The sequence below is a fragment of the Pipistrellus hanaki genome (assembly GCF_964339955.1).
Source record: "Pipistrellus hanaki genome assembly, chromosome: 12".
Classification (NCBI taxonomy): domain Eukaryota; kingdom Metazoa; phylum Chordata; class Mammalia; order Chiroptera; family Vespertilionidae; genus Pipistrellus; species Pipistrellus hanaki.
The window spans coordinates 49,919,898-49,933,686 of NC_140514.1; the positions used below are offsets into that span (position 1 = coordinate 49,919,898).

At 34.6% G+C, this 13,789-nt stretch overlaps 1 protein-coding gene across 1 annotated transcript in view; it reads left to right on the top strand.

The window, feature by feature from the left end:
* The window catches only part of ZC3H6 (zinc finger CCCH-type containing 6), a 49,287-nt gene that overhangs the window by 20,172 nt on the left and 15,326 nt on the right, over positions 1–13,789 (top strand). The window contains exons 3-7 of the mRNA XM_084900215.1: positions 3,729–3,851; positions 7,479–7,755; positions 11,130–11,263; positions 12,464–12,580; positions 13,146–13,257. Of these exons, the coding sequence (XP_084756341.1) occupies positions 3,729–3,851; positions 7,479–7,755; positions 11,130–11,263; positions 12,464–12,580; positions 13,146–13,257 (763 nt within the window). The remainder of the gene's footprint in view (positions 1–3,728; positions 3,852–7,478; positions 7,756–11,129; positions 11,264–12,463; positions 12,581–13,145; positions 13,258–13,789) is intronic.

Sequence of the window (13,789 nt, forward strand, 5' to 3'; positions counted from 1 at the left end):
TCATGTGCTTATTGTGGAAGTCTCCGTGTAATGTGCTGGGGGTTATAGTAACAAGTGTTCTTTATAGAAATTGCATTGAAAAGGGAAGGAGAGCGGCAGTAAACCCAGGAAAAACAAATGCTATAAAAACAAACAGTAAAGTGCTGAATAGATACGTGAGTTGGGGTGGAGAAGAAAGGAGAACTGTGCTGACAGAGAACCCAAGTAGTTTTTGTAACTCTGAATTTTCCCCATACAAACAAAGCCATTAGCATATTGTCAAAGCCAAAAAGTTATTAACAATATCTACAAAAAATGAACTAATAAGATATCCCCACAAATGTCAAAAGTACAAATGGATAAGACTAACCCACAAATAGCAACTGTGTAATGAAGCAGAGGGAAGGTAAAAGGAACTTCCAGAAAACAGACTGCCAACAGGTGTTTCAAATGGCAGAGTCCCCGTGAACCTTGTTGAGGGCACCATTCTATTTCCAGTCAGGGCCGATAGATGTTTCTCATCGATGTTTCTCTCTCTCCCTCTCCCTTCCTCTCTCTGAAATCAATAAGAACTTTTTTTTTTTTTAATTCAAGTCTTTTTTTCCCAAGGTAAAAATTCTTTACTCCAAGAAGACACTTCAGAAATATAAAAGTAAAAAGAAACCACCTAAAATTAAACTAACTAGAGTAACCACTGTTAACATTTTGATATATTTCCTTCAAATCTTTTTTCTTCTGTGATTTTTCCCCTTAATATTGGAGACATACTGTTGAATTGATGTTACATTTTGTATACTTACTATGATAATATTATAGATAGACATTTTTATGTTACTCTAAAATCATCCAAAATACCATTTTAATTGATCACTATATCGTTTAGTAAATCATTCTTTTCCTGTTGGACATGGAGGTCATTTGTGGTAAATCTTGAAGGATAAGTGGGAATTAAGATAGTTGGCCAAAGAAATCCAGAGAATACAAAAGCAAAAATTGTTAAAAGGATTGCATGTTTGGGGAAATCACTGAAGTCCCTAAATTCTTTCTGTCACTATTTGAATATTTAAGGGATTCACCAAGTGGTTTCCTATTAATTTGTTCTAGGTTTATATGTTTTTGCCCTTTCCACTCACCATGATATGATGTAATGTTTTTTGTAAAGAGTTCTATAAAAAACACAATAATTTAGACTTGAACTTTAGTACTTACTAATCAAGTTCAGCATATTGAAAGAAATAAACTGCCAGTGTATAATAAGTAAAATAACAAAATTAAAGGAACACTTTCAGACACTTTGAACAGATACCAACAGTACCCAAAAAAGTAAGAAAAAGTATAACATCCTTTTCACTTAAAATTCTAATAACTTTTAAGTAGCATTTCCAGCTATTTTAATGTAGACCAATTGCTAATTCCAGGTTAATGATTACTTCTTAGTACTATCCTAGTGACCCTATTTCCTGCACATTAAAAGGGAATGAATTAGAGGAAATATTTTAATATTGCTATTTGCCCTTTCTGTACAATAGAAGTGTCAGAAATGAAAAGAAAATAAGTAAAATGTATATGAAAATTCTCCTCCTGTCAGAGTCTGGGGGATGCCACGGGAACCAGAGGCAAGCCCCGCCCATCCATGTGCGCCTCCATATAATGCGAGACCCAGACCCAACTGGTCCCACCTCCATTGGGCTAGTTCCAGACCAGACCCAGCTGGCCCCACCCCTGTCAAGCCCCGTGGGGTGGGGGGGGGGGGGGGCTCGGCCTCAGGTAGACTGGCCAGGTGCCAGGGTGGGATGCATAGCCTGAGGTTCCCTGGCCAAGCAGGGGTCAGTGCCTCAAGTCCCCCAGTGCCAGGGAAGGGGGGCATGGCCTCAGGTCCCCTGGCCCAGTGCCGGGGTGGGGGTGTGGCCTGAGGTCCCTGTCAAGCCCCACCAGGCGGGGAGCACAGCCTCAGGTCCCCTGCCCTGGCCCAGCACCATGCAGCCTCAGGTACCTGCTGATTGCTCATTAAGGTTGATTACAGGAACTTGGCCTCTACTGTGGGCGCAGCCATCTTATATTACAGAATCCCTGCCTCTGCCATGGGCGTAGCCATTTTGTGTTACAGAATCCCTGCCTCCCCTGTGGGCACAGCAATCTTGTTATGGCATGATGGTCAATTTGTATATTCCCTCTTTATTAGATAGGATGTGAGCCCTTAAGCAGAACTTCTATTCTCTGATAGTTCTTCCTGAGGCAGTGTCTTCATTTGAGCTTTTTCTTTCTTAAGCAAGTTATCTTATTTAAGTGAAAGGTTTTCCTTTGAGCTAAAGCTGACTTCTGTTAGCAACTGAGCAAATTTGACTTTTAAATGGACAATATTTATTTCAAATCCTTACCAACAAAGATTAGGTAGTTAAGCATGAAACATTTCATAGTATAATTATAAAAAGGTTTCTTCACATCACTTATCAAATCAATAAAACAGAACTAACAACACTATAAAACTAACCCCCCAAACATTTGAAAAACAAAGTAGAGGAAAACAATTTGTGTTCCTTAAAAAGCATTTAAGAATGTAGTAGAGGAGCCCAGCCAGTGTGCTCAGTGGTTGAGCATTGATGCATGAACCAGGAGATCATGATTCATTCCCAGTCAGGGCACATGCCCGGGTTGCTGGCTTGACTCCCAGTAGGGGGTGTGCAGGAAGCAGCTCATCCATGATTCTCTCTTATCATTGATGTTTCTCTCTCTCCCCCTTTCCCTTTCTCTCACTGAAATCAATAAAACATTTTTTTAAAAAAAAGAATGTAGTAGAGGAAAACATCTCTAAAAGCATCAGAGTTCAATTAATTCAACCAAATTTTAACTGAGTTTATTCTAGGTCTAGATACTGGGAATGCAATAAGGATAAAATACAGAGCCAGTTCTTCACTGATAAGACCTTTAGGAATTGTTTAAAGAATGCTCAACCTGGGAATGTAATTATTTTGATGAGATGGAAGAGATTTTAATGTAGACCAATTGCTAATTCCAGGTTAATGATTACTTCTTAGTACTATCCTAGTGACCCTATTTCGTGCACATTAAAAAGGAATAAATTAGAGGAAAAATTTTAATATTGCTATTTGCCCTTTCTGTATAATAGAAATGAAAGAAAAGTAAAATGTATATGAAAATCTTTTTTTTTTTTTTTTTTTAGAAATTGTACACATACTTGAAGAATGATATTTGTCACTTTATCAATTACTGGTGATTTCTGTTTCACTTTTGTTCAGTTTTATGGGTTGGATTTATTTTATAATTTAGAATGTTTTAGAATCTTTTAGCTTCAGGATACTTATACAATAGAATAAAAACTCTAAAGCTATTTTAGGTAAAAATAAATTAATTCATACTCTATGCATGTTCTAGAAACATTTTTGGTGACGAGAAACCAACTTTATTTCTTTTAAGAATCTTAAATCTAAAGTTTCTTTAGAGTATAGAGATTTAGTATTTCCTGGTTGAAGTCCCTGGGCCAAAAGTATGATGAGGAAAATGCTGCCATGAAGTCCCTGAGATGAGGGGAAGATATGCTTTCCCTCAGAAAATTTTAGAGAATTTTTTTGGGGGTGGCCTTTGGAACAAGAAATTTTTAATTAATACTTTAGAACCTACTAGGATAATGTAATCTATTAGTTAGCCCCTCTAACTGAAATAAGCTTCTCTAGTTACTAGTTAAATATTCTTTAATTTGCAAGTAATGTATTTATTTTTTCTTCTTTTAGCATAATTCTCCATCTAGTGATGACAGTTCAGACTACAGCTTTGATTCAGATGTCGGACATACAGAAAGTTCCCACAAAAAAAGAACTGGTTTCTACAGGGATTATGACATTCCATTTCCTCAGGTATTGTCTTTTTTATTGTAATAAAATACCCATAACATAAAATTTATAGTTTTAACCATGTAAACATATACAGTTCAGTAGTATTAAGCATATTCACAATAATACATTTTGAGAACTTTTCATCATCCCAAATAGTAACTGTGTTTCCATCTATATATGTAAAAGCCTAAGTAACCATTCCACTGTTTGACCACTCAACTGGTAGCTATAACACACACTGGCCACCAGGGGGCACACGCTCTAACCAGTAGATTATTTTGCTGCTGGGGTCCAGCCAATTGTGACTGGGCCAGACAGGCCGGACATGCCCTGGAGCCCTCCTGTGGTCCCTCTCTGGCCCTGGTCATGCACTGGTAGGGTCCCTCAGCCTGGCCTGCACCCTCTTAAATCCAGAACCCCTTGGACATGTCAGAGAGCTGCAGGCCAGGCCGAAGGACCCCATCCATGCATGAATCTGTGCACCGAGTCTCTAGTTAAGCAATAAAACCTCATTAGCTCCCCCCTAGCTCCTGATAACCAGTGTTCTACCTTCTATCTCTATGAATTTTCCCACTCTAGGTACCGTATATAGGTGGGTTTATACAGTAATTGTTTTTTTATTAACTTACAAAATTTTCAAAGTTCATTCATGATGCAGCACAACATATGTCAGAATTTCATTCCTTTCTAAGGCTAAATAATATTGCATTGCATGCATATACAGAGGATTATTAATTATATATTAATTCCTCTGTTGATGACCACCAGGATTGTTTTAACTTTTTAATACTGCTATGAACATGAGTCTACTTATAGGAATGGAGTTTCTGATCATATGACAATTCTGTGTTTAACTTTCTGAGGAACCACGGTCCTGTCTCCCACAAAGGCTGCATCGTGTTATCGATACATTCCCACCAACAGTGCATGAGGTTTTCTGATTTCTACACATCCTTGTCAAACTTGTTATTATCTGTGGGGGTTTTTTTTATAATAGCTTTCCTAATGGGTATGAAGTAGTATTCATTGTAGTTTTGAAGTACTGCTTCTTAAAAAGGGAAAAAATTAAACTTTCAATTTTATTCTTTACTTTCTGATATTTTGCAAAGATATTTTACAAGATATATGCTTTAAAATACACTGTGTATTATTGTGCTTAGGCTGCCGTAAGAAAATACTACAGACCGGGTGGATTAAACAACCCAAGTTTATTTTCTTGCCGACTATGGGCTGGAAGTCTGAGAGCCAGGTGCCGGCAGGGTGGTTTCCTCTGGGGCTGAGGGAAGGGTCTGTGTAGGTCTTTCTCCTTGGCTTGTCTGGCCACCTTCTTGCTATTGTGTCCTCACATGGTCATCCCTCTGTGCATCACACAACCTGGTATCTCTCTGTGTCTCCAAATTTCTTCTTCACCAGTCGTAGTGGGTCAGGGTCCATCCTAACAGCGTAATCACCATTTTAATGGCCTGATCTTCAAGTACAGTCACATTGCGAGGTGCTGGGGTTAGGACTTCTACATATAAATTTTGTGACATCTATCTCTTTAAGTGCAAAAATTATTTGAAGTGTTTTAAATACAAAATATTTTAAGACATCATAATAAACTTTATTTATAATATTTATGTACATATATATATATCCTATCTAATAAAAGAGTAATATGCAAACAATAGCACATTTTTTTTAAATGACTCATTTTCTTAAACAATATAGTTATTGTCATTATTATCAACTATTATATATCCCTAGAGATGCAAGAATTTTTGTTTAAAGAACTCCAAGAAATTAAGAAAAACGATATAACATCTACAAAATTACAGGCCAAAAGTAGAATATATATTAACACTAGAGGACTTAATATATCTTCCCCTGCTGGTCCCTTATTTCATGTTGACAGAAATTGCCAAGGGGCCAGCTTCTGTTTGGCAGAAACAAGACATTCTAGCAGTGTAGATGGCCTAGTAATCAGCCAGCATAGTGATCAGATAAACTGTATGCTGTGGCAGAATTTAATAGTTTTTCTCATTTCTTTTATTTTTTTGCTGTTGGGCTTTAAAAAACACTTGCTGGATCCTTGCTGGTGTGTTTTGTTCATTCGTATGATGAGCATGTGCAGCCTACGGAGACTTTCTCCTAGGACCTAGAGAATGAATGGGGCTGCTTGTGGCCAGTCTGGGCGCTCTGACCTTCAGGAAGCCAGGAGACTCTTCCACTGCGGAAGGAGCCCTGAGACAGGATGTTTGCCGTTGTGAAAACTAGGGAGAAGATAAAGTGAAGGCTAGGAATAATTCTATTTTAAAAACTAGGACTATGAAGATTATTTTTGAGAAGGCCATGACAAATAAGAGAATTGAATTAATATTAAGACTTAAAAGTTTTTATGATAAACATCTAATCTCCAGAGAAAAATTAGTACTCACCTATTAAAAGTAATTTTTACTCATAAAACATTGAATATAATATTGAGGCATCAGTGTTATTACATTTTTATAAATAGAAATGTGGATACCATTCAACTAATTAATCTAACTTAATTTTAAAAATTATTTTGTTTTATTTCATTGGCTTTAAAAAAAAAATCAGAAACCATGCCTTTTGGCTACCATTTTGATTTCTTTTCTGAATTTCTGAAGTGCTAGACTTGAGAAATTTATAAATTTTAAAATTAAAAAAAAATTTTAAATTTTAAAAATACTGCTTAAAAATGAAAAATCTAATACAATGTTTTTAGTACTTAAAATTTATGAGCTAATTGATTTCTTTATTGTGTTAATTACATATTTTCTTTTATTTCTAATTATGAACTTAGTATTTTCCTAAATTTTATTAAAAACTCATGGTCGCATATTGATATTCTGACATGGGCAGTATTTTTATATCACAGTTAAAATGTATAAACTGAGTTTATCTGGATTGTAATTAAAATTTTTTTTCTTATAATAAAAAAAAATTGACAGAAGGCGTGATAGACCTAATAAAATGAATAGAGGCAGGCTTGAATACTGTCATTAAATAAACTTCTAGGACTAAAATGTGTTGTTTTCACATGCTTTAGTAAAGAAGCAATAAAGTTAATAAGGTGTATTGTCATAAATAATTCTTAATGAGCAGTTTATAAGATATCTACCATTTCTAGGGAAATAATTTATTTTTCAATATTAGACCTCTGATACAAATATTTTCTTAGAAAAATGTCTAAACATATCATTATTTATTCAATATAACATGTAGTTTTGGAACTTTTCAATGTTAGAACAATATATATGTTTTTTCTACCTCTCCCCCAAGTTATTTTTTCCTTATTTTCAAAAAGACTTTTTCTGGGTTTTGTTGTTTTTTTTTTTTTGAAGAAAGAACTCATATATGACAGCAATTCGCGTAAGTATCCTATATGTACAAATGTTGAGATATGGGGCATGGAAAGCAAAAGACATCTCAGCAAGGATCTTTGACCATTATGAAATTTAATAATATCAATTTACTTTTTAACTTATTTTTAAATGGTGTCCTAGCTCAGTACTAATCAAGGGCAGAACTAATAACTCTCCTTCTTTCTTCCAACTTTCGGGGGGAGAAAAGAGGCCTTATGTTACTATCAATTCCTGTATGTGACTGAAAAATCCTAACAGTGAGTTGTCCATTTCCACTTAGCATGGGCACATATCAGGAAGCTACATGACATCAAGGAGGACTCAATATAACAAAAGATTTAAAAGTAAAGACTATGGTGAGTACAGTACCTACAGTGATGACAACTTTGGTAACTACAGTGACGACAACTACGGTAACTACAGTCAGGAAACAGAAGAAGATTTTGACAGTCAGCTCAAACAATACAGACAAGCTAAAGAACCCTCCAGTATTGCTTTAGGATCATCATTTTTTAAAGAACCAGGGAAAAAACAAAGAATGAAAGGATTTCAGCAAGGTAAGTTTTTAAATTGTCAATCTGTTTTTGAATGTAACAACCTTATTAAAATAGGTAGCTGTGGAGTGAAAACTTACATTTCTTAGCCCTTTCTCAAGATCAGTTTATTCATTTTTATTTTATTTTGTAGGCCTTGAGGACAGAAATCTATAAATATTTCAATCTGTATGAAATGTTAATATTTGAATTCGAAAGATACCCTAATATTTTAAAAGTATATAAAAGTATAAAACAATTTTCCTGTTATGTTTTTCTCTGCAATATATTACTATACTGAAAGAAAAAAAAAATAACCTACCTTTTTCTGTTGTCTCTGATGCTCTAAGTATTTATATACTTTAGACCAGTAAAGACAGAGTACTGGAAAGCTATTCTTTCTTTGTTTATCTTCACCTGAGGATATTTTTTCTATTGATTTTTTTAAAAGAGTGTAAGGGAGGATGGGGAGAGAGAGAAACATCAATGTGAGAGAGACACATCGATTACTTGCCTCCCAAGTGCATCCCAACCAGATCAGGAATTGAACCTGCAACTGAGGTGCATGCCTTTGACTGGAATCGAACCCACAACCCTACGCTTTAACCACAGAGCCAGACTAGCTAGGGCTGGGAAGCTATTCTTTTGTTTGGCTTTAAAATATGGTGGTTACCTTTGCTCTGCAAAGTTGTCCTTAGGAATAAGGACATATATCAAGATTGGAAATAAGAACCTAATCTAAAGAAGTTTCTACAGTCATCACCTATTTATCTGTTATATTGAGACACATGGTCCCTGGAAAGATCAGGGTAAGTTACCATAGAAACTGTAGGCCCCATAAAGATGGAACCAAGCTTAAGAAATGTTAGATCAATGTGTTCTGCTCAAGAAAACTAGAGCAAGATGAGGCTGAGGTTAAACAGTGGGCACCCAAACTCTGTGTATCTATCCTTTAATTATTGTTGAGAAAAGCAGTCAGTTACAAGTAAATTTGGTTATTTCTATGGCTTTCTTTATTTCCTAGCAAAATTCCTTTGAAAAATATGAAACTAGGCTTTGCTGAACTAAGGAGAAAGGAATTTGTCTATGCATTTGCTGCCATACGTATAGTCAGTGGTGTGGAGATAACTCATGTGGGAAGAGCCGGAATGTGGAGGCCCCTTCCTGCTGAGGTTTTCCATCAGGCTCTTTCTGTTCGTGCTGGTAATGAACTGAGTGATACCTTTATTTTTGACATTTGTTTTCTCCTGGATTATGGAAGGAGTGTATGACCAAAAACTTTTCCTATGTGTAGACAAGATAACCCAGCAAAGACCAAAGATAAAATTATTTTAATCCCTACTTCCAGAGATAATTACTTGAACATTTTTGGTGTACATTCTTTTAGAATTTTTCTGACAATTATTTTTAATGAAAACTATTTATACTGAGGTAATTTGTTTTCCACCACCGTTACTTCTTATGTTAATGAGTAGCTTTTAATGCCTGCATTCTGTTCAAAGTAGATATACCATAATTTGTCTAACGAATTGTTAGGTTTGTTTGATAGTAATTATTTGAGATTTAAGTTGCACCCAGTTTTTTAAAATTCTGTGGTTAATCTTGCATATTTATACATATATTAGAAAACATCTTGGCAAACATATTTCTTTCTTTTTTTTTTTTAATCTTTATTGTTGAAAATATTACATTTGTCCTCTTTTTTCTCCCATTAACCTCTTACAATCCCCCAGACCCCCAGCCACAGGCCCCAGGCCCCAGGTCTCCACCAATCTATTGTAAACATATTTCTTAAGAATAAAATCTAAAATATAGAATTGAATCAAAGGACATAGCCACATATTTGAAGATTTTTTATTCATTTAGCAAAGTGATATCCAAAAAAGTGATGTACCTATTTATAACATCTCTGTTAGTGTGTGAAAATGCCATACTCTCCAAGTCCCTACACACAATATTCTTTGAGGTGAAAATCAGTACGTTATTTTTTAATTTTAATTTATTTTAATGAGATAAAACTTTTCCCCACGTATTTATTGGCTATTTTATAGTTTAAGATCATTAGAAGATGTATTAGTACAGTATGACTTTGGTAAAATAAGAAATCATTTTGTATTTTAACTTCCCACCCTAGTAAATACTGTTTGCTATTTGGCTATCTTTATAGATGCTTTTAAATAGCAAGTTTTTCAAAAGTAAAAGACAAGTCGCCCAGCTGGCAAGGCTCAGTGGTTGAGTGTTGACCTATGAACTAGGAGGTCACAATTTGAATCCAGGTCAGGGCATATGCCCAGGTTGCAGGCTCAATCCCTGGTGTGGATTGTGTAGGAGGTCATCTCTCGTGATTCTCTCTCATCATTGAAGTTTCCATCTCTCTCTCTCTCTCTATCCCTTCCTCTCTGAAATCAATTTTTAAAATTATATTTTTTAAAAGTAAAAGACATAAAAGTCTTATTTGAAGATATATGTGTTATGTACTAAAAATTATCAATAGAAACAATTCGCTATAAATTAACCACTAATACCTACAATGTCTTACATAGAGATGAGTATAATATTTAATTCTCTGAAAAACTGAAAGCCTTGTTAATTGCTTTTTCTAAGGAAAATTGAAAAGGATGAAACTGGATTTGACTTCTCCATCAATGTACATACTTGTTCTTTGTCTTCCTTAATGTTGTTAACATCCCTTAAGAAACAAAAGAGCCCTGCATGGTGGCTCAGTTTGTTGGAACATCATCCTGTACACAAAAAAAGTTGGGGTTCAGGCCCCAGTCAGGGCCTGTATGGAAGGCAACTGCTCAGTGTTTCTCACATCAAAGTTTCTCTCTCTTCCTCTGTCTAAAAAAATCAATGAAAACATATTCTCAGGTGAGGATTAAAAAACAAAAATATAAGAAGCAGTGCCCAGAAAGTTTTAAAATGTAAAGATTGAATTAATTTTTTCATTGAATTTAGAGGAGAAAAATGCACTGTACATTCTAGACTGTTAAAAACTAAGATGTTGCCCTGGCTGGTGTCCTCAGTGGGTAGAGCATCGGCCACACACTGAAGGGTCTCAGGTTCGATTCCTGGTCAAGGGCAGACCTGTGTTGCAGGTTCCATCCTTGGTTGGAGGTAACCAAGGAATATGTCTCTTTCACATTGGTTGATCAATCCTATCTATCTATCTATCTATCTCCCTATTTATCTCCCTCCTCTTTCTTTTTCCCCTCCCTCCCTCTCTTCTTTCCCTCCTTTCCTTCCACTCTCTCTAAAAGCACTGGGAAAAAATATCCTCAGGTGAGGATTAACAACAACAACAAAAAAAACACCAAACAGCTGTTTCTAATAAACTAATATATTGACAGGTGTGCTGTTTTTCTATAGTATTTGAAGTACATTTTAACTTTTTTTAGGTACTGAACAGAGGCTTAAAAGTTTTAATGTTGGTCGTGGACGAGGTTTGCTGAAGAAAATCAAACGCAAAGACCGTGGGGGAAGAGTCAGTAAAGGACCCAGTATGTATTCAGGAATGGATGACTTTCACGAGGTACTGAGAGTTTATATATAATGAGGAGATTAGCTTCTCCATCATTTAACCTATTTGGCTACTAATAAAGCATTCGATTTTAATGCTACTTTTCTAGTAAAATGAATCATTCTTAGTTCAGATCAAATGAATACAAATAAATTCCAAAAAAGTAATTGTCTTTTAATTAGTCATGATTCTAATATAGAGATCCAAATTTAGGTGACTTTGAAATAAAACTGGTATGTTTGAAAGCAGTTCAAAATAGCAGTGATAAATTTTAGTAAAATGTGCAAGATTGTTCTCTAGTAAACTGAGGGAAAACTAGAATCAAATCAGGAGAGCAAATAGTCACTGCATTTCTACAGTGCACTGGGCACACACATGCGAGGTGCTCAGTGAAAAGTGCTATGTCATGGCCACATGAGTGGTGTCTTTAGCACGATCAAGAACCATCCCGTCATAATTCAGTCTTATACTCACAGAAGTCAAGTTGGTGCCTGAGGACAAAGGAAAACATAGGGTTGTGAGATTTGCCATCATACACTATTTTTCTTAAATTTTTTTTTAATTTATAAATTAAAGATAATACATCCTCACTGAGGATTTTTTTTCTCTAAAGAAAGTACAAAATAATTAATTTTTAAGGGATTCATCTAGAGACATATGCTATTAAATGTGGGGTTATATTTTTTGCTTTTTATTTTTATTATAAAATTGTGATTTGTTTAGATGTGTAGAATGTTTCTAGGGTTGTTTGGTGTGGTAGGGTTTTGTTTGTTTGTTTTTTACTATGTAAGTAATTCTGCTATTGTTATATTTATGAATAAATCTTTGTGTGCCTTTCTGACAATTCCTTTAGAATAATCCTATAAAGTACAAATTTTGTGTCAAACATGGAAATTCTAAGTCTTTTATAACATACCTATCAACACTATATTTTATTGTTTCTTTGCCAAAATTGAGTGTTATTGTTAATTTTCAAGCTCTTCATGATTTTATGCTTTAAAATGTAGTTTTGCATCTTCCTTAACATAGAAATAGGGCTCTTTGCAACCCTAGTAGCATAAGCAGTTCACTAGAAGCATCTCTCTCCAATAAATGAGTAACCTCAGAATGTCCCATCTTGCCACTTTTAATAGTCAGTTTAAACTGCTTTCCAGATTCATTAGACTGTACAATTTAATATATGTTGCATTTAAATAAAAATTTTTCTTGCAGTATAATAAACCAGGGAAAAAATGGAAGGTGATGTCTCAGGAATTTATTAATCAGCACACAGTGGAACACAAAGGAAAACAAATCTGTAAATACTTCCTGGAAGGGAGATGTATTAAGGTAAATTCACAGGGATATCATAAATCATTTCACTTACAAAATGCTCTTTTAAATTTAAATCTTTTTTCGGGGGTGGGGTGTAGTTTTTTCATTTCTCACTTAGTTGTAATAAAACTGGTTCTTCACAATGTAACTCATGTAAATACTACATCAGAATTCATTTAATGATATTTTGGGATAATGATGTAATTTGTTGAAATCAGATTTTATTTAATGAATACAGTGCTGACTGTGTGGCAAGTACTGTTCAAAGTGGAATACTAATATTAAACGTTTGAATCTTTATAGCAACCCTAGAAAGCAGTTACCATTATTGACCCATTATAAACACAGCCACATCAGATGGTTAAATTAGTCCCTATAGTGGCTCAGCTAGATGTGGTGATACTAGTAACCACACCCACCATCTTGAGCAAAACTCTTAAGGAATTGTTTGAATTATTAACTCATTATTTAAAGACTGAAGATGTAACCGTAGTTCCACTATGAAATGCCATGGAGAAAATTCAATTCAGTTGTTTCTTTTTTTCTCTTTGTTTCCTCCTTTCTTTTCTCTTTGGAACAGGGAGATCAATGTAAATTTGATCATGATGCAGAGTTGGAGAAGAGGAAAGAGATCTGCAGATTTTATTTACAAGGATATTGTACAAAGGGGGAGAACTGCATTTACATGCATAATATCCTTTACTGAAACTATGTTAACCAAAATATTGAGGTTTGAGAGAATAATTGAGGGTTTGAAAAATCCTAAGTACAACCTAGAAAGCCTAGTTTGGTTTTAAATTTAAAACAACACATTACATAAACTAAGGCTAGTCACCCTTTGTACTTCAGAAGGGCAAGCTGATTTTTATTCTTTAGGGAAATGAAATAAATAACTTCCCTGTGGGAAAAAAAAATCTGTGAAATAAAGGTACTTTGTATCTAATATACACTTATAAGTATTTCAATAGCATGTGCTTCCTGAAAGAGTTGGCAAAATACAGGGTGTCCCCCAAAAATGTATACATGCTTTAACATGACATATCAAGCTCATTATTCTTAATAGGTATGAGTTCTTGCTATAAAATGTGTTTGTTTTGCATAATATTTTATTTTATTGTGGAAAATAACAGGGTTTGCATAAACATTATAAATATTATAACTATTATAAATATTTTTCTTTTAAAATTGTTTTCTAGTTTTAATAGAGTAAGAGAGATTTTAAAT